Source organism: Pseudophryne corroboree, chromosome 3, assembly GCF_028390025.1.
Source record: "Pseudophryne corroboree isolate aPseCor3 chromosome 3, aPseCor3.hap2, whole genome shotgun sequence".
NCBI lineage: Eukaryota > Metazoa > Chordata > Amphibia > Anura > Myobatrachidae > Pseudophryne > Pseudophryne corroboree.
This window is the reverse complement of record NC_086446.1, coordinates 617005460-617030990: the sequence shown is the minus strand read 5'-3', so window position 1 is coordinate 617030990 and position 25531 is coordinate 617005460. Positions and strand designations below refer to the sequence as shown.

The window sequence follows — 25531 nt, the reverse complement described above, 5'->3', positions numbered from 1 at the left end:
CAAAGTTCTACAAGTTTGATACCCTGGCTCATGAGGACCTTATGTTTGCTCAATCGGTGCTGCAGAGTCATCCGCACTCTCCCGCCCGTTCTGGAGCTTTGGTATAGACCCCATGGTCCTTTTGGAGTCCCCAGCATCATCTAGGACGTAAGAGAAAATAGGATTTTAATACCTACCGGTAAATCCTTTTCTCCTAGTCCGTAGAGGATGCTGGGCGCCCATCCTAGTGCGGACTGTTACTTGCAGTTGTTATATTACTGGTTATATTTGTTACACGTGGGTTGTGTATTAGTTATATTCAGCTTGTTGCTGTTGATAATTCATACTGTGTTCTGGTTTATTGATACTTCGGTTGTACGGTATGTTTATCGCCCTTACTTTAAACAAAAATCCTTTCCTCGTAATGTTCGTCTCTCCTGGGCACAGTTCCAATAACTGAAGTCTGGGGGAGGGGCATAGAGGGAGGAGCCAGTTCACACCCAGTTAAAGTCTTTTTAGTGTGCCCAATATCCTGCGGATTCCGTCTATACCTTTGGTCCTTTTGGAGTCCCCAGCATCCTCTACGGTCTAGGAGAAAAGGATTTACCGGTAGGTATTAAAATCCTATTATTACTGTTGTTTCTGCATGTTATGTTTGAAAAAAAACAGTTAAAAAGTAAAAAGTACAATTTTCCTACTTACTTGTAAGTTGTTATGTGGGTTGTATTCTCATATGACAATGTTTAATGCCTTAACATGTGACTGACTGCTAGTATGTGTGCTGACTTTTTTATGTCGTCAGTCCTGTTCTGACCCTCAATTCAGGTGCACGGTTGTGGTCAGATTGATCTCATTTCTATATATCCATATATAGGTGATTTTCAGTCACATATTGTGTAGTCATTAGCAGATTATTACCATGTCTGTGAGCGGCAAAAGTGACGAGGAGAATTCATCAGGCACTCCTACATCCCTAACATGTTTATCTTGTAAAACAGGGTTAATTGGTATAGGCCAGTTGGTCACTTATGAGGGGTTGTGTGCAAACTGTTTTGCTTTTCAGCAAAGTAAAAAACAGGATTTGGTTCAACAACCAGTAGAGCCACCATGGAATATGTTCGCAAAGACTTTGTCTTCAATAGCGGACAGGTGAACTCCGGCAGCACCATCCCAGGGGTTAGGTTACACTATTAACCCATACATGCAGCTCCCTCCCTACGGCTTGGTTCCAGTAGCCTCTACAAGTAACCAAGGGACAGGTAAGACTAAGATAGATGCGTCTTTGTGGCAAACTACACATGATGATACAACAGATGATGATACAGTATATTCAAATACTCCGTATGATGATCAGTCGCAGAGTTTTAGTTCAGAGGATATAGCTGAACTTATTGATGCTATGAAGGCTGTCTCTCTTTGGAAGAGCCAGCCAAAACAGTGTCAAAATCTAAAGCACCTGTGTTTAAACGAACAAAGACAGTTAAAATTGAATTCCCAGCGTCAGATGAGCTGACGGAAATGATGGAAGAATCTTGGGCGACGCCCAGTAAAAAGTATAAGATTCCGAAAAGATGGGATTCTTATTATCCATTTCCAGCTGCGGATTGTTCGAAAAGAGAAGTTCCTCCAAAAGTAGATGCACATGTACTGCGACTTGTGCATAAATCTGCTTTACTACTGTCATCTACCTCACTAAATGATGTCACAGACAGAAGGGTAGATAGCTTCTTGAAAAATATATTTTGTCTCTCAGGAGCAGTGGTAAGACCTGCTATGGCTTCAGCCTGGATAGCAAAGGCAATGGGCGAATGGATAGAGGAACTAGAGAATGGCTTCTTTCCTAATAGGGATCAAGAGTATCATTTGATCTGTTTAAGACAAGCCGCCCAATATTTGGAAGAAGCAGCAATTGATATGGGTACAATTGCTTCTAAAGCTTCAGCCTTGACAGTAGCCGCTCGTAGAGCAGTTTGGCTACGTACCTGGAAAGCAGATGCGGAATCCAAGAAAGAATTGGAATAATTGCCTTTCATTGGTAATATATTGTTTGGAAAAAAATTGTCTGATATTCTAGAATCGGAAGCTGAATCAAAGAAGGTCAGATTTCCGGCTAGTTTTAACCCTAAGACCAAGGGTTCAAAGTTTCGGACATTTCGATGGCAAGGCAAAGCGAAAGCTAAAGAGGAGTCTAAGCAACCCCAGTCCAATAGATCGGCCAGGGGTAGGAAGCAATGGGCTAATAGAAAGCCAGCTTCCAAGCCTGAGCAGAAACCATCAGCCTGAAGAGACGTGCCTCCGCATGGAGAATTCCAGGGTTGGGGGCAGACTCCTTCATTTTGCACACATATGGCAACAGTCAACAACAGATGCTTGGGTGCAGAAGGTGGTATCTCAGGGGTATGGGTTCTTATTCAGGAGGCAGCCTCCTCAAAGATTTTTTTGCACCAGCCCGTCTCGTATAGAGTTGAAGGCCAATGCCCTGCAAGAAGCAGTCCAAAAATTACTGCAGTCAGGTGTGATTGTCCCAGTACCTCCATCACAAAGGGGACAGGTGTTTTACTCCAATCTATTTCTAATCCAGAAGCCAAATGGGTCATTTCGACCAATCTCAATCTGAAAATGTTAAAGAAATACATTTGGATCCCAAGGTTCCACATGGAGACATTACGCTCCATAATGTTGGCTATGGGACCGGGAGATTACATGGTATCTCTGGATGTACAGGATGCTTACCTACATGTGCCTATAGCACGGTCTCATCAGTGTTACCTCAGGTTTGCCATCCTCCAGGAACATTTTCAGTTCCAAGCCTTGCCCTTCGGGCTAGCAACAGCACCCAGGGTGTTTACCAAAATTATGGTGGTTATGGCAGCTTGTCTCCGCAAGCAGGGGATAAGAATATTCCCATACCTCGACGACCTGTTAATCCTAGCACATTCGCAGGAGTTACTTTTGAGCCATCTTCAACAGACAATAGTTTGTTTACAGAGACACGGGAGGCTCATAAATTGGGAAAAGTCGTTTCTGAATCCGTCACAGCGGATGGTTCATTTGGGGGCCATATTGGATTCAGGTCTACAGAAAGTTTTCTTACCAGAGAAAAAGATAGTCAAGGTGCAGGTCATGACTCAGGAAGCGTTGCACACCCAGACAATGTCAGTCCATGCAGCAATGCGACTGTTGGGTCTGATGGTATCAACCTTCGACATGGTGGAATATGCACAATTCCACTCCAGACCATTACAGCACCTTATTCTGACCAAATGGAATGGAAATCATCAGACGATAAAAAAGCAGATGATAAAGTTTCCAGTAAACGTAAAAAGGAAGGTCTCTAGCGTGGTGGCTACAGACAGACCATTTAAACAAGGGAAGACCCTTTTAAATAAAAGAATGGCAAGTCCTTACAACAGATGCCAGTCTGCAAGGCTGGGGTGCGGTACTCGGAAGCCTTTGGTTCCAGGGAAAATGGTCCATAAGGGAAAGTCGCCTGCCAATAAATCTGTTGGAAATAAGGGCCATTTATATGGCTCTAGTTCAGGCAAAGGACAGTCTGCAAGGAAGACCGGTCCAGATTCGCTCAGACAATGAGACAATCATCAAGGAGGAACTCACAGCAAAAGATTGTTGGAGGAAGTAACTCTCATTCTAAGATGGGCAGAACTCCATCTCCCAGCATTGTCAGCAGTGTTTGTCCCAGGTGTACTGAACTGGGAAGCGGATTTTCTCAGTTGACACACCATTCAGGAAACCGAATGGGCATTACACCCAGAAGTGTTTCAGACAATAGTGAACAGATGGGGTCTACCAGAGATAGATCTCATGGCGTCTCGTCTAAACAACAAAGTTCCGAGGTACGGATCGAGAACAAAGGATCCCGGAGCGGTCCTTGTAGACGCACTGTCAGTAGAATGGAAATTTCATCTGGCGTATCTGTTCCCTCCAATATCTCTGTTACCCAGAGTAGTGAGAAAAATAAAGCAAGCAAAGGGAGCAATAATTCTAATAGCTCCAGCTTGGCCAAGAAGGCATTGGTACACAGATCTACTGAGAATGTCCGTGGAAGCACCGATACTGCTCCCTCAATGTCCAGATCTGCTAATGCAGGGTCCTTGTTGTCATAGTCATCTGGATCGTCTGTCTTTGACGGCGTGGCTGTTGAAACCTCTATCTTAGAAGCTAGAGGGTTTTCAAAACAAGTAATCCAAACTATGCTTCGAGCAAGAAAGCCTTCTTCAGCTCATGTGTATCATAGAATATGGCAAGCCTATATTCATTGGTGTACTGAAAAAAGTTTGAATCCAAGATCTTTTAAAGTATCCAGGATTTTGGATTTCCTTCAAGCAGGATTGGATAAAGGTTTGAAAGTAGCCTCCTTGAGAGTTCAAGTATCAGCATTAACTGTATGGTTTCAGTGAAAGATTGCTGATTTACAGGATGTACGTACTTTCTTTCAGGGAGTTGTACATATTCAACCTCCATTTGTTCCTCCTGCAGCTCCCTAGGATTTGAATTTAGTTCTTAAATTCCTCCAGTGACCTCCGTTTGAACCACTTAAGAGAGCAGATCTTAAATGGTTAACGGCTAAAGTACTTTCTCTAACGTCCTAAGTGGATGCTGGGACTCCGTAAGGACCATGGGGAATAGCGGCTCCGCAGGAGACAGGGCACAAAATAAAAGCTTGAGATATCAGGTGGTGTGCACTGGCTCCTCCCCCTATGACCCTCCTCCAAGCCAGTTAGATTTTTGTGCCCGGCCGAGAAGGGTGCAAACTAGGTAGCTCTCCAGAGCTGCTTAGAATAAAAGTTTAGTTAGGTTTTTTTTATTTTCAGTGAGTCCTGCTGGCAACAGGCTCACTGCATCGTGGGACTAAGGGGAGAAGAAGCGAACTCACCTGAGTGCAGAGTGGATTGGGCTTCTTAGGCTACTGGACGTTAGCTCCAGAGGGACGATCACAGGTTCAGCCTGGATGGGTCACCGGAGCCGCGCCGCCGTCCCCCTTACAGAGCCAGAAGAGACGAAGGTCCGGTGAAAGCGGCGGCAGAAGACATCCTGTCTTCAAGACTAAGGTAGCGCACAGCACCGCAGCTGTGCGCCATTGCTCTCAGCACACTTCACACTCCGGTCACTGAGGGTGCAGGGCGCTGGGGGGGAGCGCCCTGAGACGCAATATAACACACATATACCTTAGCTGGCAAAAGGAATACATCACATATAGCTCCAGGGCTATATGGATGTATTTTTTCCCCTGCCATTTTACACAAAAAAGCGGGAGTTAAGGACGTCGTGAAGGGGCGGGGCCTATCTCCTCAGCACACTGGCGCCATTATTCCCTCACAGCTCCGCTGGAAGGACGGCTCCCTGATTCTCCCCTGCAGTACTGCATCTGATTCAGGGTAAAAAAGAGAAGGGGGGGCATTTTGGCAGCAAATAACTAGATTAACAGCAGCTATAAGGGATTAACACTTATATAAGGTTATCCCTGTATATATATAGCGCTGGGTGTGTGCTGGCAGACTCTCCCTCTGTCTCTCCAAAGGGCTAAGTGGGGTCCTGTCCTCTATCAGAGCATTCCCGGTGTGTGTGCTGTGTGTCGGTACGCGTGTGTCGACATGTATGAGGAGGAAAATGAGGTGGAGGCGGAGCAGTTGCCTGTGTTAGTGATGTCACCCCCTAGGGAGTCGACACCTGACTGGATGATTGTGTTTAAGCAATTAAGTGATAATGTCAGCAATTTACAAAAAACTGTTGACGACATGAGAAAGCCGGCAAATCAATTAGTGCCTGTTCAGGCGTCTCAGACACCCTCAGGGGCCCTAAAACGGCCGCTACCTCAGTGGGTCGACACGGATCCAGATACAGATACTGAATCTAGTGTCGACGGTGACGAGACAAACGTAATGTCCAGTAGGGCCACACGTTACATGATCACGGCAATGAAAGAGGCATTGAACCTTTCTGACACTACAAATACCTCAAAGGCGGGTATTATGTGGGGTGTGAAAAAACTGCCAATAGTTTTTCCTGAGTCTGAGGAAATAAATGAGGTGTGTGATAAAGCGTGGGTTTCCCCCGATAAAAAACAGCTAATTTCTAATAAGTTATTAGCACTATACCCTTTCCCGCCAGAGGTTAGGGCACGGTGGGAAACACCCCCTAGGGTAGATAAGGCGCTCACACGTTTATCTAAACAAGTAGCGTTACCGTCCCCTGATACGGCCACCCTCAAAGAACCAGCTGATAGGAGGCTGGAAAATATCCTGAAAAGTATATACACACATGCTGGTGTTATACTGCGACCAGCAATCGCATCAGCCTGGATGTGCAGTGCTGGAGTCGCATGGGCGGATTCCCTGACTGAGAATATTGATACCCTGGATAGGGACAATATTCTGTTAACTATAGAACATTTAAAGGATGCATTGCTATATATGCGTGATGCGCAGAGGGATATTTGTACCCTGGCATCAAGAGTAAGCGCAATGTCCATCTCTGCCAGAAGAGCATTATGGACCAGACAGTGGTCAGGGGACGCAGATTCCAAACGGCACATGGAAGTATTGCCGTATAAGGGGGAGGAGTTATTTGGGGCTGGTCTAACAGACCTGGTGGCCACGGCAACGGCTGGAAAATCCACCTTTTTACCCCAGGTTACTTCACATCAACAGAAAAAGACACAGTCTTTTCAAACTCAGTCCTTTCGTTCCCATAAGTACAAGCGAGCAAAAGGTCACTCTTTTCTGCCCAAGGGCAGAGGAAGAGGAAAAAGGCAGCACCATGCAGCCGCTTCCCAGGAGCAGAAGCCCTCCCCTGCTTCTGCCAAGTCTTCAGCATGACGCTGGGGCTTTACAAGCAGACTCAGACACGGTGGGGGCCCGTCTCAAGTATTTCAACGCGCAGTGGGCTCACTCGCAAGTGGATCCCTGGATTCTACAGGTAGTATCACAGGGGTACAAACTGGAATTCGAGGCGTTTCCTCCTCATCGGTTCCTGAAGTCTGCTTTACCAAAGTCTCCCTCCGACAGGGAGGCAGTTCTGGAAGCCATTCACAAGCTGTACTCCCAGCAGGTGATAATCAAGGTACCCCTCTTACAACAGGGGAAGGGGTATTATTCCACACTATTTGTGGTACCGAAGCCGGACGGCTCGGTGAGACCAATATTAAATCTAAAATCTTTGAACACTTACATAAAAAGGTTCAAATTCAAGATGGAGTCACTCAGAGCGGTGATAGCGAACCTGGAAGAGGGGGACTATATGGTGTCGCTGGACATCAAGGATGCTTATCTCCACGTCCCAATATATCCTTCTCACCAAGGGTACCTCAGGTTTGTAGTACAAAACTGTCATTATCAGTTTCAGACGCTGCCGTTTGGATTGTCCACGGCGCCTCGGGTCTTTACCAAGGTAATGGCCGAAATGATGATTCTTCTACGAAGAAAAGGCATCTTAATTATCCCTTACTTGGACGATCTCCTGATAAGGGCAAGAACCAAGGAACAGTTAGAAGTCGGAGTGGCACTATCTCAGGTAGTGCTAAGTCAGCACGGATGGATTCTAAATATTCCAAAATCGCAGCTGATTCCAACGACACGTCTACTGTTCTTAGGAATGATTCTGGACACAGTCCAGAAGAAGGTGTTTCTCCCGGAGGAGAAGGCCAGGGAGTTATCCGAGCTAGTCAGGAACCTCCTAAAACCAGGACAGGTCTCAGTGCATCAGTGCACAAGGGTCCTGGGAAAAATGGTGGCTTCTTACGAAGCGATTCCATTCGGAAGATTCCATGCAAGAACTTTTCAGTGGGATCTACTGGGAAAATGGTCCGGATCGCATCTTCAGATGCATCAACGGATAACCCTGTCGCCAAGGACAAGGGTGTCTCTCCTGTGGTGGCTTCAGAGGGCTCATCTACTAGAGGGCCGCAGATTTGGCATTCAGGATTGGATCCTGGTAACCACGGATGCCAGCCTGAGAGGCTGGGGAGCAGTCGCACAGGGAAGGAATTTCCAGGGCTTGTGGTCAAGCATAGAAACATCTCTTCATATAAACATTCTAGAACTAAGGGCCATTTACAATGCCTTAATTCAAGCAAAACCTCTGCTTCAGGGTCAGGCGGTGTTGATCCAGTCGGACAACATCACGTCAGTCGCCCACATAAACAGACAGGGTGGCACGAGAAGCAGGAGGGCAATGGCAGAAACTGCAAGGATTCTTCGCTGGGCGGAAAATCATGTGATAGCACTGTCAGCAGTGTTCATTCCGGGAGTGGACAACTGGGAAGCAGACTTCCTCAGCAGACACGACCTTCACCCGGGAGAGTGGGGACTTCACCCAGAAGTCTTCCACCAAATTGTAAACCGTTGGGAAAGACCAAAGGTGGACATGATGGCGTCACGTCTAAACAAAAAACTGGACAGATATTGCGCCAGGTCAAGGGACCCTCAGGCAATAGCAGTGGACGCTCTGGTAACGCCGTGGGTGTACCAGTCAGTGTATGTATTCCCTCCTCTGCCCCTCATACCGAAAGTATTGAGAATCATAAGAAGGAGAGGAGTAAGAACTATACTCGTGGTTCCGGATTGGCCAAGAAGGTCTTGGTACCCGGAACTTCAAGAGATGCTCACGGACGAACCGTGGCCTCTACCTCTAAGACAGGACCTGCTACTGCAGGGGCCTTGTCTGTTCCAAGACTTACCGCGGCTGCGTTTGACGGCATGGCGGTTGAACGCCGGATCCTGAAGGACAAGGGCATTCCAGAAGAAGTCATCCCTACTCTGGTAAAAGCCAGAAAGGAAGTAACCGCAAAACATTATCACCGCATTTGGCGTAAATATGTTGCGTGGTGTGAGGCCAAGAAGGCCCCTACACAGGAATTTCAACTGGGTCGTTTCTTGCATTTCCTGCAAACAGGACTGTCTATGGGCCTAAAATTAGGGTCCATTAAGGTTCAAATTTCGGCCCTGTCGATATTCTTCCAGAAAGAACTGGCTTCAGTACCTGAAGTTCAGACATTTGTGAAAGGGGTGCTGCACATACAGCCTCCTTTTGTGCCTCCAGTGGCACCTTGGGATCTCAATGTTGTGTTGAGATTTCTAAAATCACACTGGTTTGAACCATTGTCTACGGTAGATTTAAAATATCTCACGTGGAAGGTGTCGATGCTGTTGGCCTTGGCTTCAGCTAGGCGTGTGTCAGAATTGGCGGCTTTATCATGTAAAAGCCCTTACCTAAATTTTCATTCTGACAGGGCGGAATTGAGGACTCGTCCTCAATTTCTACCTAAGGTGGTTTCTGCATTTCACATGAACCAACCTATTGTGGTACCTGCGGCTACTAGGGACTTAGAGGACTCTAAGTTGCTGGACGTTGTCAGGGCCTTGAAAATATATGTTTCCAGGACGGCTGGAGTCAGGAAAACTGACTCGCTGTTTATCCTGTATGCACCCAACAAGCTGGGTGCTCCTGTTTCAAAGCAGACGATTGCTCGTTGGATTTGTAGTACAATTCAGCTTGCACATTCCGTGGCAGGATTGCCACAGCCAAAATCAGTAAAAGCCCATTTCACAAGGAAAGTGGGCTCATCTTGGGCGGCTGCCCGAGGGGTCTCGGCTTTACAACTTTGCCGAGCAGCTACTTGGTCAGGGGCAAACACGTTTGCTAAATTCTACAAATTTGATACCCTGGCTGAGGAGGACCTGGAGTTCTCTCATTCGGTGCTGCAGAGTCATCCGCACTCTCCCGCCCATTTGGGAGCTTTGGTATAATCCCCATGGTCCTTACGGAGTCCCAGCATCCACTTAGGACGTTAGAGAAAATAAGATTTTACTTACCGATAAATCTATTTCTCGTAGTCCGTAGTGGATGCTGGGCGCCCATCCCTAGTGCGGATTGTCTGCAATACTTGTATATAGTTATTGTTACAAAAAATTCGGGTTATTATTGTTGAGCCATCCTTTCAGAGGCTCCTTTAAATTTATCATACTGTTAACTGGTTCAGATCACGAGTTGTACGGTGTGATTGGTGTGGCTGGTATGAGTCTTACCCGGGATTCAATATCCTTCCTTATTATGTACGCTCGTCCGGGCACAGTATCCTAACTGGCTTGGAGGAGGGTCATAGGGGGAGGAGCCAGTGCACACCACCTGATATCTCAAGCTTTTATTTTGTGCCCTGTCTCCTGCGGAGCCGCTATTCCCCATGGTCCTTACGGAGTCCCAGCATCCACTACGGACTACGAGAAATAGATTTATCGGTAAGTAAAATCTTATTTTTTCTACTGGCAATGGCGTCAGCCAGAAGCGTGTAAGATTTAGGAGCGTTATCGTGTAAGTCTCCTTTCCTAAGTTTTTTTCCAGACAGAGCAGTTCTCAGAACTAGATCTGGTTATCTTCCGAAGGTGGTTTCAAAGTTTCACCTTAATGAAGAGATTGTAGTCCCAGCTTTTCAGGTATCGGGACTTTCTGCGGGAGAAGCGTCGCTGGACGTAGTCCGAGCATTAAGAATCTACATAGATCGTACTAGTGCCATCAGAAAAACGGATTCTCTCTTCATCCTCTACGGATTTCATATAAGAGGATGGCCTGCTAGTAAACAGACGCTGGCAAGATGGCTCCCAATGGTAATATCAGAAGCATATTCTAATGCAGATCTCCCTACTCCGGCTAATGTCTCTGCTCACTCTACACGTAAGGTAGGTCCTTCATGGGCAGCACAACAGGGTGCTTCAACAGAACAGATTTGTAAGGCACCCACATGGTCTTCCATAAACACATTCATTAGACATTATGCCTTGGATACTTTTGCCTCTCATGACGCAGACTTCGGGCGAAAAGGTCCTCCTGTGTAATCAGGAGCATCCCCACCACTAAAACTGGCTTTGGAAATCCCAATGTTATCCTGTGGATAACCTGTGGACCCAGCCAGAGAAATAGACGTTATGGTAAGAACTTACCGTTGATAACGTAATTTCTCTTATGTCCACAGGTATCCACAGGGGTCCCACCCTGACGCACCTGATTTGAGGATCTTGACAATCACTAAACCTCTTCCCTCTTGTATGGAAGGGTGTGCATGTGTGTTCTTATCGCCTAAATAGGTTTCTACCTGATGCTCCTGCCTAATCGCTGTGGAAAGAACTGATTTGACTGAGTCAGTGGGCGGGATTATATGGTGAAGCCCCGATGCATCCTAGGAGGCCAGAAAACTTGTGACCGTTTGGTGCCATTTCCGCTGTCGCTCCGGCATATCCCAATGTTATCCTGTGGATACCTGTGGACATAAGAGAAATTACGTTATCAACGGTAAGTTCTTCCCATAACGTCTATTTCCTACCAGCCACCGCGGTTGAATAGTTACTCATACTGCCCATTGCAGTTTTATTAATGATTCTGTATTGTATGTGACTTATGCTACCTCTGCTGTTTAACTTTTCTTTCTGTCAGATTATATCTTTCCACTGCTTTCTTACTGTAACCCTTTGAATACTGGTGCGTATTGGGTTTTCTGTGCTTCACAGTTCCCTGAACTTGTGGTGCTATATTGTCACATACATATTCCTGTATATTAGTGCTGTTGCGCACTGCTTACTGCCTTGTGTTGTACCTCCCTGCAGCTATGTCAAGCAAAGCAAGGGAACTAAACAGGCTCTGGCCTAAACTGGCCTACTTTAGTGTCCTGCAGGACCTGCTCAGCAGTGGTCAGTGTGCCTCTTGCACCTGCCAGTCAGTCAGCCCCTCCAATTCCAGCACAAAAGCCTATTTTTCTCAGTTGCTGGCTAAGATTGCAGACTGCATTGCAGCTCCGGCAATAGCTGTGCTGTTTCACACACACAGGTTGGTTTTTTCCCCGTGTGTGTTTTTTGATGAAGTATTGTTGCCATTGGGGGCTTTCACACAGCACGGCCCCGGCCCGGCTGCCCGATTGCAATCGGATCTATCCACTATCCACTGAATAGTCCGGCTGCCGTGCCGTCCTTGTAGGCAGTGTAGACTGTGCTTGAATGGAAGCTTTCATACACAACGGCTATTTTCTTCTGCTGCGCACAGCAGTAAGCACGGCTGAAAGCCGTTGTATGTGAAAGGCTTTGCCTGCCGGTGAAAAAATGGACGACTTTTGTCCGTCTTTTTGCCGCCCGGACAAAAACTGTGTGTGTGTGTGTGAAACAGCCTTAAGGGTGTGCCACACCAGGTACCTCAACAGGTACATCAGGCTATACCAGTCACGCCAGTCCCTTCCCCATAGATGGATATGTTCTCTGCCTCTGTATGTTGGCTGCTTCTTGTGCTGCATTTCACCATATGTTGCAGGGCCAGGGACCCTTGCCTACTACTACTACTAAGTGTGCTGTGCCATCCTCATGGTCTACGTCGCTGTCTGATTCTGATGAATCCTTTGGTGAAGCAGAGAATACTGTCCTTTCAGAGGCTGACTCCCCCCTCAGGGGCGGATTTTTTGCAGTCTAAATTTAACATGGCTGCTTTAGTAAGAGCTGTTACATTTACTCTCCAATTGGAAAATGAGGAACCAGCTCCTAAGGCTAAGTATCCCCTTTGCAAATGTCAAAAGGTAGAGCTGGCTGAATTCTCACACTCAGATCACTTTACAGAGGTCATGGTTGACGCATGGAAAACTCCCAGTAAAAAGTTCAATGCTCCCAAACTGCGGACATCTTTATATCCACTTCCAGCAGAATATTGTACTAAGTGGGAAATACCACGAGCAGTGTATTCACACGTCGCACGTTTGGTAAAAGCTCTACCTTACCTATACCTACTGCATCCTCTCTCAAGGAGATTACGGATAGGCAGGTGGATGTGTGTCTCAAATAAATATATTCACTGATTGGAGCGATTTCTCTTCCGGCTACTGCCTGGGTGGCCAAGGCTATTGAGAGCTGGGTGGATTCCTTGGAGAACAGCCTCCCCTCAGATGCTTCACGGGAACAACTGTCCTTTATCGCCAACATCAGGGATGCTGCCTTGTATATTGGAGAAGAAGCTCTGGATGCTGCCCTCCTAACCTCCAAAGCTTTGGTTTAGTCAGTGGGGGCCCGCAGAATTCCAAGAAAGCCCTCGAGGCACTCCCTTATTCTGGGGAAATTCCTTTTGGAACTGAGCTGGACAAGATTGTCACTACTTTTGCAGCCTAAGCTAAAACAGCTTTCCTGCCCTCAGCTTCCTCTTCCTGGCCTAGGACTTCCTCCTTTCGGTCCTTTTGCTCTCAGAGCAAGGCCAGAGGGCAAGCCTTTCCTAGACTTTCACAATCCACCGAGGCTTCTAAACCCAAAACCAAGGAAGCCAGGGCTACCAGATGCCCAGCTACCAAGCCTGAGGAGAAAACCCCAGCCTGACGGGACGGGAGATCCCAGGGTGGAGGCCGACTTCAGTTCACACACTATTTGAGTTAGATCACAACAGATGCCTGGGTGCAGGAAGTGGTCTCTCACGGGAATGCACTCTTTCATGAGACGACCTCCCCAACAGTACTTTCACACAAGCCCTCCCGCAGGGGTGTAGTATGTTATGCCGGCGCTTGGGATCCCGGCGCCCAGCATACCGGCACCGGGATCCCGACCGCTGTCATGCAGGCAGCGGGGTGAGCGCAAAAGAGACCCTTGAGGGCTTGCTGCGCTCGCCACTCTTTTCTCCCTCCTGGAGTGTCGTGGACACCCCAAGAGGAAGAATAGCTGTCGGTATGCCAGCATCAGTATGGTGAGCACCGGGATATTGACAGGCGGCATAACAAATGCCTCCCCTCCCGCAGAACTCATCAAAGCTCAGGCTCTGTGGACGGCTATTCGCTTCTTACTACAATCAACGAGATTTTTCCGGTTCCAACATCACAAGGCGTCAAGGGCTTTTCCTCAATGTCTTTTTAGTCTAGAAACCCAGTGGGTCCTTTCGATCCAACCTCAAGTTACTGAACAAATATCTTAGAGTGCCCAGGTTTCATATGGAAACCCTCCATTCCATTATACTGGCTATGCAGCCTGGGGACTGTATGGTTTCTCTGGACATCCAGGATGCTTACCTATAGCACCCACTCATCAGCAATACCTTTTGGTTTGCTGTCCTGCAGCAGCATTTCCAATTTCAGGCTCTGCCTTTTGTACTTTCTATGGCCCTGATGGGGTTTACCAAACTCGTTGCAGTCATGGCGGCTCAGCTTCATTAGGGGATCAGAATACTCCCTTATCTGGACGACTTGCTGATTCTGGCACACTCTCCGGAGGTCCTCAGCAGCCATCTTCAAATTACCATAGTCTTCCTGCAGAAGCACGGTTGGCTAATCAACTGGCAAAAGTCTTCTCTCAGAGGATGGTACATCAGGGAGCTCTTCTAGATGCTCATATACAGAGGATTTTCGTCCCTAGGGACAAGATTGCGGGTGTGCAGATTGCTCCACAGTCGCAGGCTGTCCATTCACACAGCAATGCAGACATTGGGATCCATGGCTTCCACCTTTAACATGGTGGAATACGCTCAGTTCCACTCCAGGCCCACACAATGACTGATCCTATCCAGGTGGAACGGACACCCCACGCAGAGAAAATCCCAACAAATGATCCTCTCCAACCGTTTGGACATCCCTCTCGTGGTGGTTGCAGACCTTCCACCTGAACAAGGGTCGGCCATTCTGGATCTCTGATTTTGGGTTCTTCTCACCATGGACGCAAGCCAGTGAACGTTCTGGAGCTTCGGGCTGTCTACAGAGTCCTCATTCTGACCAAAAACAATCTTCAGGATTGTCCGGTCCAACTCCAGTGAGACAACGCCACGGCAGTGGCTTATCTCAGTCATCAGGGAGGCACTCTCAGTGTCTCAGCAATGACAAAAGTGAACATATTCTCCAAAGGACAGAACTCCATCTCCAGGCAATCTCCGTAGTCTTCATCCCGGGGATTCTCAACTGGGAGGCAGACTTCCTCACTTGTCAGGATGTACATACCAGAGAATGGTCTTTGCATCCAGACGTCTTCCAGCTTGTGGTGGACAAATGGAGTCTACCAGAGGTGAACCTCATGGCCTTCCGGCACAACTGCAAGATTCCCCTGTATGGGTCCAGGATGAAATACCCCAACGCAGCTTTTGTGGATGCACTGGCAGCCAAATGGACCTTCCATCTGGCGTACCTCTTCCCTACGGAATTCCTCTTTCCCAGGGTGCTTCTCAACTTTAAGCAAGAAGGTGGCATCATGATCTTAGTAGCCCCAGCTTGGGGCTCATTAGCAATTCGATGTCACTTGATATGATTGCTGACAGTAGAAATCACTGATGCCACCTCCTTGTGAAGCATCTTATGGTTCTCTCATTAGCAATTCGATGTCCCTTGATATGATTGCTGACAGTAGAAATCACTGATGCCACCTCCTTGTGAAACTTCCTTCTAGTATCTTCAATTAAGGGGTACCTACCTTTGTACATACACTTTACACCTCAGAAATAAAATAATTTTCTTTGACCAACAGTGATTTTGATAATGGTTAAACTGTTTGTTTTTATAAAAATTGTTAGTTGGGCATTAAATTGAAAAATAATTCTCATTAGGGACTCCTATTAGGGACCTCTCCCCTGTACTCTCATTAACTCTGGTTTACCAAAGGATATATGGAAAGTTGAAAGCAGATCCAGGTCTTGGGGAATTCAGATGTGCCAAACGCTGTTCTCTCATTGCGGAATTGATGCCTAATGGCAGATCAGCAAAAGCAGAAACTGGGCACATTTTGTTACGGTTGAGGCTAGATCCAAGTGGCCTAAGGGACCTTTTCCATCAGGGGGAGGAGCCACGACACAAGGGGGAGGAGCTAGGCCAACGGGACAGTTGCTCTACTATCCCCGCCACCAACTATTACCTTTAGTAATTAGGTGGCGAGCGAAGCGGAGCGAGCCACCGAGCCCGAAGCGTGGCGAGCGAAGCGAGCCCGCGATTGTACTTTTTCGGGTACCCTGTTCGGCCGTAGCTCCTCCCCCTGGTGACGTGTCTCCTCCCCTAGGTACGTCACAAGGTCCCTTCTCCCACTCCGATATAGGGGTGTGGTATTGAAAGTCGACAGTAACTAGGTCGACAATGTCTAGGTCGACCACTATTGGTCGACAGTAACTAGGTCGACAGGGTGTCTAGGTTGACATGTTCTAGGTCGACAGGTCAAAAGGTCGACATGAGTTTTTAATGTTATTTTGGTGTCGTTTTCTTCGTAGAGTGACCGGGAACCCCAATTAGTGCACCGCGTCCCCTCGCATGGCTCGCCTTCGCTCCGCTACCGATTCGCTCGGCACAGATTACCGTTCCAATCGTAGTCCACGTGGATCGTTAAGTATGAAAAGGTTCAAAAAAAGAAAAAAATTGTGAAAAACTCATGTCGACCTTTTGACCTGTCGACCTAGAACATGTCGACCTAAAGACCCTGTCGACCTAGTTACTGTCGCCCAATAGTGGTCGACCTAGACATTGTCGACCTAGTTACTGTCGACTTTCAGTCCGGATCCCCCGATATAGAACCAACCATTTTGTTACCCCTCTTCCTTCCAACTGTATACTCTTTGGTTTAGGTAACTGACTGGGTTATTCCCACTAACAAGTACTTCTTGCTAAATGATACTTATGTAATAAGTGGACAAATGTAACAAATGTTGCCGTTTGAAAATCAAGAACAAAAACAACAGTAAACTGGAGAGAATTTATTTGGGGCTCCAATAAATTGCACCTTGTTACTGTGTTGTGTATTTAGTGACATATTGAAGGATAAAATGTAACCAATGGATATTTTATCTATATAGACCACTATTTTGTCTTACAGTATCCTTTGTTTTAGACTATAAACAAAACCTTGAAATTTATATAGGAGAGAGTGTATCATATAAGATTTATACATTATCTATGTTATATGTTGTTTTGTCTATGTGAGTCATTTTTGAAGTCCTAATAAAAGTTAAGTTTTAGGTTCAATTAAGAGTGCCCCAACATAGAGAGTTGTATTTTCTTCTCCTTGTCTTTATAGTTATATTTTCACAAACCCTGGGAGCACCACCGGCTCAATTTATAATTTATTTCCAAATGTAAGTGTTCATTTAGAACTTTAATTGGTTACTCAATATTTAATACACAATACCGGTTTCTATAATTAGTTACACGTTTCCTTTTTGGAATATACCCAGTGCGCCAAGCTTCTGTCCCCATCAATCTCTGTTTTTGCTAGCCCCAGCTTTGCACACTATTGGGCGCTCTCCACAGTCTATCCATAGACATTACCTTTCCACTCCCTCTACGACCAGAACATTTGTCTCAAAGTCCCTGTCTGCATCTGTACTTGGCCTGCCTGTCTTTGAAGGCGTGATTTTTGGGTCATCCCTCTTAAGATCTTAAAGGTTTATCCCGTTCTGTTGTGCAGACGATGCTCAGGGCCTGGATGCCTGCTTCGGCCCGTATCTAATACAGAGTGTGGCATACTTTCTTCCAGTGGTGTGCTCAACGTCACTATGATCCTCTGGTGTCACAAGCGGATTGCTCCGCTGCAGGATGTTCCTACCTTCCTCCAGGGAATACTGAGGATTCAATCTCCCTTTGTGCCACCGGTAACACCATGGGATTTGTCTATAGTTCTCTGTGCCTTGTAGCAGTCTCCGTTTGAACCTCTGAATTCTGTTGACCTCAAATGGTTAACTGCAAAGACTCTTTGTTTTGGCCATAGCCTCAGCAGGGTGTCAGACATGGGAGCAATTCCTTGCCGTTTCTGATCTTTCATCATGATAGAGTAGTCCTGCAGACCAAACGCGGTTGCCTTCCAAAGTGGTATCCAGCTTCCATCTAAACAAGCAAATAATAGTTCCAACCTTCCGATCTCCAGACATCTCTGTAGAGGAGGCCACTTTGGATGTAGTCCATGCTTTTTGAATCTACGTGGACTATACTACTTCCATCCGAAAAACAAATTCACGCTTAGTCCTCCTATGGATTCCACAAGCAGGGCTGGCCTGCTTAACGAACAGACTCTGGCCAGATGGCTTTGCATGACTATTTCACAGGCCTTCACGCAGTCTGACCTCCCTGTACCAGATATGGTCTCTACTCACTCTACTTGCACTGTGGGACCTTCGTGGAAAGCCCGTCGTGGCATGTCTGCTGAACAAGTATGCAAAACAGCCACATGGTCTTCTGTCCACACGTTTCTTAGGTTCTATGCCTTTGATACGTTTGCCTCTCAAGATGGCTCTTTGGACGCAACGTTCGCCTCTCCGCTTAGGAGCATCCCCTCCCTATTTCAACTGCTTTGGGACATCTCAAGGTCATTCCTTTTGGATGCCTATGGACCCTGAAGAAAAAAGTAAGCGTTATGGGAAAACTTAACTTCGTTAACTTTTTCTTCGAGGTCCATAGGATCCACAGGGCACCCACCATGACTCACCTAGCTTTCATGGGTTACTCTTCTCGGTCACCAGTTCCCGTCTCCTGTTGTGAGTGTGTGTTTCATGTGTGCACCATTCTTCCTTCTCTCCTCTCCAGCTCCTGCTTTGAGCTTTTTAAATAAAACTGAAGAGCCTGGGCTGTGGGGGTTTGGGGGAAGGGGGGGGGAGGGGGAGAGACCAGTGCATCTTGGGAGAAAAAAAAAGCTTAACTGTTTGGTGCCCTGTACCTGTTGCCCACCATCATACTCAAGGTCATCCCTTTAGATATTATGGACCTCGAAGACAAACCGTTAACAAAGCTAAGTTTAACCATAACTCTTATTTTCCCTTCAATGTGATTTCAAACAATGTATAACAGAGTATGTGATACATAACCATTACTGTGTTCTGCTGCACATCAAGCTTAGAGCTCTGCATCTAATAATTAGTTCTAATAATAGTCCTTGGGTGGGAATATGAAGATTTAGCATCTAATTGTGCTCTTTGAGGGGAATTCAACACTGCGTGAGGGTTCCAGAGCAAGTCCCGGTAATTTTTCCTAAAAATAAAGTTTTTACGGAAAATCAGGCATGCCTTGGTGGTGTGTGATAAAAGATACAAGGCGGGATACATCAAGCTATAAAATGCGGCCAAACCTCTGAAAATGCAGTTACCGGAGGTTTGGCCACTCACCACATACAAACCAAGCTTGGTTTGGATGCTGTGGGCAATGCCCTATAAAAGCCTATGGGCTTCTTTTGCATTTCTCCACTGAGTGGGATCCAGTTGGAACCCTCAGAAACACCCCCGTAGACCAATGCACAGACGGACTCCCAAGATAATAAACTTGGAAGTCCCCACACTGCAGAGAACAGCTCTTGCCGCAAGAGCTGTCCTTTACTGAAATGTTCATGCATACAGCGTTTGTAAACGCCAATATTCATGCAGTGAGTGGCAGGATGCATGTGATTGATTGAGGCATCCCGACTGCAGTTATTTCTATAGAAATAAGTGTCTCATTTTCTCTCCTCTAATTGAATAGGAATTTCTGTGATTGCGGAATAAACCCAGCACCACAGAATTTTTAAAAATTTCCCACCCTCAATTGAATTCCCACCTTTGTGTCCCTCTCCCCTAAGGCAGCCTTCTATTGCACTGATGACCTCTGATCTCCAGCCTTATACTAGACCGATATGTAACCATTGCCAGCCACATTGCAGTGCTACATTCCCGCAGTTTGTCATTTTGTAGATGTCACATGTACTGTATATAGAAACAGTGTGTCCTCTTTATTCACTGACATTGTCTAATCAGTGACGGGCAGCCAGCAGATGGCAGCCCTCTAACCTGCAATATGGCCACACATTACACTTCACAACAGTAATTAAAATGTAATTATGCCTTAGTAACCCCACACACACAAAATAAATAATATATCTGACATCAAACTTGCCACAAAATGCTTCCACTAAACCCCAAATGCCTCACGTGTCCCCACTCATGTAGAAGTGTCACTAGATCCTTTAGAAATTGGCTTTGCCATGTAGAAAATAAACTGTTTCTGATAGAACAGATTTCTGCTGCCTGTTGTGTAGCTGGGGAGACCAATGTATTGACATTGTATTAACCTGCTGGATGGCAGTGAGAAAGTGTCGGATTAGACTCTAAAGGCCGAGCTGTGTTTAAGATTGTTAAATTGATTTTATAAATTGAGGACAGAACATGAATAAATCATTGCTGTGATGGGGTCAGGGTGGACTTTGGCAAATGCCAAAGTGCTCAGCAATAGCAAAAGTGTGTTCACAATTTCAGTACAACCTGAAGGAGTCTTACAACCCTGCCAATAATATAATGCTGAGCACATCCTAAGATGCATGCAGCGTACAGTTCAGCATGCCCCTTTGTCTTGTTAGGGCGTAATATAATGAATTGTCTGTGGCTTTCCTTCAGGATCTCAGCTACAGAGAGAGCCTGCACTGTGTTCAGACAGCGTTCAATATACTTTCTGGGCAAGGTAAGATACCCAATGACAGAATTGTATGTAGTGCTTCTTAAAGCTGTATGCTCTCCTGTGGAAGAGATTATACTGATGTGCTCCTCCCACTTTAGCCCAGAGACCTGGGTAAAATTGGCTATATTCGAAAGTCCGTAGCATTCCCCTCACACGCCCCTTCCCCACTCTGGCACAGGCATCGGCAGCACCCCCCGCAAGCACTGACACAGGCAGCACACACACTTATTAGAGTCCTGGGTGCTCAGGAAGAAGATGGAGGAAGACTACAGTATAGCATGCTGGGGTGGCGGCGATGGAGGACAGCGCTGCAGAAAATAAGTAACTATGGACTAATTAAGCTTATTGGAAAATTCCAATTGCTTAATTAGTGATTAGGGGGGTGTCCAAGGGCTTCTGGAGCAGGTCCTGAAAATATTTCTTTAAAATACCAATTATAGGAAAATTGGACATGCTCAGAAGCTGCACAAAAAACAACAACAACTTTGCGCCGTGGTGGGAAAAAAACCTCACCAAATTGAATATTGAAAACCTTGTGTCTGCAGGAAAATCTCTGCGGCGCAAGGTTTTTGAAAATCTCTTGGGCAATTGAATATCCCCATAGAGCAGGCTTTTTCAACCAGTGTGCCGCGACCAGTTGCAAAGTGTGCCGCGGAGCCAGAGCAGCTCCGGCCGTGACCTATGCCTTGAAGACGCGCCGATGTGATAGCATAGGTCACGGCCGCTGCGTCTCACCACCCAGCTAGCCCACCCGCCTGCATACACATCTTCCAGTTCCCGCCTGCATACACAGCTTTTCTTGCCCACCCACATCCACACCTGCCCGACCGCCCGCTGCTCGGTATTCGCAGCACTCCACTATGAACAACCCCCGCCACTGAGGGACAGGGAGGAGGACAGCTGACAGGTAGGGGCTAATATTTGTTATTTTTTCTGCTGCGGGGTACACTGGGCTCCACAAGGAAAGACATAGGGGTGTAGAGTAGGATCTTGATCCGAGGCACCAACAGGCTCAAAAGCTTTGACTGTTCTCAAGATTCATAGCGCCGCCTCCTCTATAACCCCGCCTCCCTGCACAGGAGCTCAGTTTTGTAGTTGGTGCCGCAGATAGCAGGCACATAACAGAGGAGCTGCTCTGGGCAGCCCTAAGAAGAGCTTTTTTGAGAAGAAAGGTGAAGACTTCAAGGGCTGCAGCAGTGTGTACATGTCTAGTCACATTCACTGCTGCAGCTCCATCTCTCCCCAGCGGCGCTGTACACTCCCGCGCCCTGGTTGCTGGGTAACTAGAGCAGGAGGCTCCGGTTTTCTTCTGGTCAGGCACACACGACTGGGGCTCTCCGGGATCGCGTGGCCGTGGTTCGGAAGGTGGTGAGTGGGTCCTGCTCGCGGGACCCGTGCTGTATCGTGATCCGGTGTGGACGGCGGGCCGCGCGCGCTGGCGGTGGACACTGGCAGTACAGGCGATCCCACTAGATCACCAGGGCATGGGTGCAGGTCAGGTTTTCTCTTAACTTTTTTGTGTGTAGCCCGCAGTACCAGGTGGTTTTGCCAGCATAGGGGATAAGGCTTAGACCTGGAGCCCCTCCCCCAGCCCCAGGGTGCCATTTCCAGCAAATGTTCCCGCCCTGGAGCTGCATATCTGTCTCTCCCTCACTCCCTGTCAGTGTTTGGAACACTGCGCAGGGGTTTAGGCAAGAGGTATTGTGCTGCTGACAATTGGACTGTGTTACCTGATATTGCAAGTTATATCATGTCTGCTTCTGAAGGTAACGGTTCTGGGGCTGAACACACTGCCGGTGTTGCTGAAGCCACAGATCCCTATGAGGAGACTATAGCAGCTGCGGGCTCTGGTTCTGGGGGCTCCTTGCCCCCCAGTGGGACTGTGGCAACGGGGGCCCATAATGACCCACTGTGGGCTACTTTCTCCACGCTTCTAAATACGCTAGTTAATAAACTAACACCTCCTATGCCGGTTCAACCGTATGTGGTCCCCGCAGCTAACCCGCCGTGGACGGATAACTTGTCTGCTCAATTGAAGAAGTTGAACCAGTCCTTGACTACTAAAAAGTCTGACCCTCGCTCGCCTAAGACCAAGGGGTCCTCTAAGCGGGCTCTTACCTCCTCACAATCCACTGCTGTCACTGACACCTCGTCTGATAAAGATGGCGGTTACACTGACCCCACAGATTCTGACACAGATACTGCTGATGGGGAGGGTAGTTCACATGTGGATGTTCCTGATCTTTTGGAGGCTATTAAGTTGATTCTACAGATTACGGATGATCCCGAGCCATCCGTCCCTCCTAAGAAACCAGATAGGTTCAAGCGTCAGAAGGTGATTAAACAAGTTTTACCTCACTCTCACCACCTAGTGGATATACGTCAGGAACCCTGGGAAAACCCGGGAAAGAAGTTTGTGCCTCAAAAGAAGATGCTGGCTCGCTATCCCCTCGCGCCAGAGCTGTCTAAAAATTGGGAAACGCCTCCTCCAGTAGACTCGCATGTGGCTAGGATGGTGGTTTCCTCAGCTCTACCTGTCACTACCGTCACGTCTCTAAAAGAGCCTACGGATAAACGTGTGGAGGGTTGTCTGAAAGCGATTTACACCCTCACGGGTGCTGCACAAAGGCCCACTATTGCAGCAACATGGGCTGCAGTGGCTATTGAAGCATGGGCCCTAGAGTTGGAAACTGAAATCTCTTCTGACCATGCTAGACAATGCTTGTCATATATTGTCACAGCTTCTCACTATATTAAAGAGGCAGCTTCTGATGCCGGTATTCTAGCAGCCAAGGCCTCTACTACATCAGTCCTGGCTCGCCGGATATTGTGGCTAAGATCCTGGTTTGTGGATCTGGACTCTAGAAAAACCCTGGAGGTACTCCCTTTCAAGGGAGATATTCTGTCTGGGGAGGACTTAAATAAGATAGTGGCTGACTTGGCTACTGCTAAAACTGCCTGTCTGCCAAGTACCGCTCCTTCTGTGTCGAAGGCTAAAGGTACTTCCTTTCGCCCCTTTCGTCCTTCAGGTAAAGCAAAAGGTCAGGCGTACAACAAGCAGACCCGCACTTCCAACCCTGGTAAGCCGAAGCCCAAAAGAGCCTGGGCTGCCCGTTAGCCAGCTTCCAAGACGGATAAGCCTGCTGCATGACGGGGCGGGCCTCCCCCCTGGGGGAAACCAGGGTGGGGGGCCGGCTTCTAGGGTATACCCAGGAATGGTTGAAGACCACTTCAGATGCCTGGGTACGGGAAGTTGTCACTCGAAGTTACGCCATTGCCTTAAAAAACCGTCGTCCTCATCGATTTTGCCTGACAGACGTCCCGTTGGAACAGACAAAGGCAAACACTCTATATTCTGTGGTACAGACCCTCCTGGATACAGGAGTTGTAGTACAGGTGCCTCTTGCTCAGAGGGGCCGGGGTTATTATTCTCCACTGTTTCTAGTCCCGAAACCGAATGGGTCCTCTCGGCCCATTCTCAATCTCAAGGCATTGAACAGGTTTGTGAAAGTTTCCAAGTTCCGTATGGAAACTCTTCGCTCTATAGTTCTGGCCTTGGAACCTGGGGATTATATGGTCTCCCTGCACATACAGGATGCGTACCTGCATATTCCTATAGCAGTGTCACATCAGCAATACCTGAGGTTTGCTATTGGCAACCTCCATTACCAGTTTCGGGCGTTACCTTTTGGTTTAACAACGGCTCCGCGAGTCTTCACCAAAGTTATGGCAGTGATGACGGTGGTACTCTGCCGTCAAGGGGTCAGGATACTGCCGTATTTGGACGACTTGTTGATCCTGGCAAATTCCCCAGAACTTCTCCTACGTCATCTGGATATGACTGTCCGGTTTCTACAAGCCCATGGGTGGCTCATCAACTGGAAGAAATCCTCCCTGGTCCCTGCTCAGAGCATGGTGCACCTGGGAGCGCTATTGGACACTCACAACCAGCGGTTGTTCTTGTCCCAGGAGAAAGTCCTGAAGCTTCAGGACAGGATTCGTTGCTTCCTTTCTCGTCCGCAAGTGTCGGTGCATTCGGCAATGCAGGTGCTGGGCCTCATGGTGTCAGCATTCGACATGGTGGAGTATGCTCAATTCCATTCTCGCCCTCTCCAGAGGCTGATTCTAGCCAAGTGGGACGGCCTACCTCACCAGATCAGGTCTCACATGATCTCATTGACTCCGGAGGTCCGTCTGTCGCTGCACTGGTGGCTCCAGGACCATCGATTGTGCAGGGGCCGTCCCTTCTGGATATCCAACTGGGTCCTGTTTTCGACAGATGCCAGTCTAAGAGGTTGGGGCGCGGTGCTGGAGCAACACTCCCTTCAGGGTCGGTGGACCAAGGAGGAATCTCTTCTCTCGATCAACATTCTGGAATTGCGGGCGGTCTTCAATTCCTTGAACCTGGCCCAGCATTTATTCAGAACCGTCCTGTTCAAGTACAGTCGGACAACGCCACCACAGTGGCTTACATAAATCATCAAGGCGGCACTCGAAGCCGTTTGGCAATGAAGGAAGTCTCACGGATTCTACAATGGGCGGAACGCCATCTACCGGCCATATCGGCAATATTCATTCCGGGAGTCCTGAATTGGGAAGCGGACTTTCTCAATCGTCGGGACGTACATGCCGGCGAGTGGGGCCTACATCCAGAAGTGTTTCAACTCCTAGTGGAAAAGTGGGGCCTTCCAGATGTAGATCTGATGGCGTCTCGACACAATCACAAGGTCCCGGTCTTTGGAGCAAGGACAAGGGATCCTCAAGCAGCATTCGTGGATGCGCTGGTGGTGCCGCGGAGGTTTCGGCTGCCGTACGTATTCCCTCCGGTGTCACTCCTGCCCAGGGTAATTCGGAAGTTCAAGCAAGAAAGAGGAATTCTGCTTCTCATAGCTCCAGACGGCACTGGTTCTCAGACCTGCAGGGCCTATCGTCAGAGCGTCCAATTCTACTTCCACAACGCCCAGACCTCCTCGTTCAGGGCCCCTGTGTCTACCAGGACCTAGCCCGGCTGTCTTTGACAGCGTGGCTCTTGAAACTTCTGTCTTGAGGGCTAAAGGGTTTTCTGAGGAGGTCATTCAAACTATGTTGCGGGCCCGGAAACTGGCTTCTGCTCGGATTTACCATAGGGTCTGGCATTCTTACTTTGTTTGGTGCGCATCT

At 47.7% G+C, this 25531-nt stretch overlaps 1 protein-coding gene across 2 annotated transcripts in view; it reads left to right on the top strand.

Moving 5' to 3' along the window:
* The window catches only part of NOC3L (NOC3 like DNA replication regulator), a 221075-nt gene that overhangs the window by 151363 nt on the left and 44181 nt on the right, over positions 1–25531 (top strand). For both annotated transcript variants that reach the window (XM_063961653.1, XM_063961651.1), the window contains exon 15: positions 20311–20374. In XM_063961653.1, the coding sequence (XP_063817723.1) occupies positions 20311–20374 (64 nt within the window). The remainder of the gene's footprint in view (positions 1–20310; positions 20375–25531) is intronic.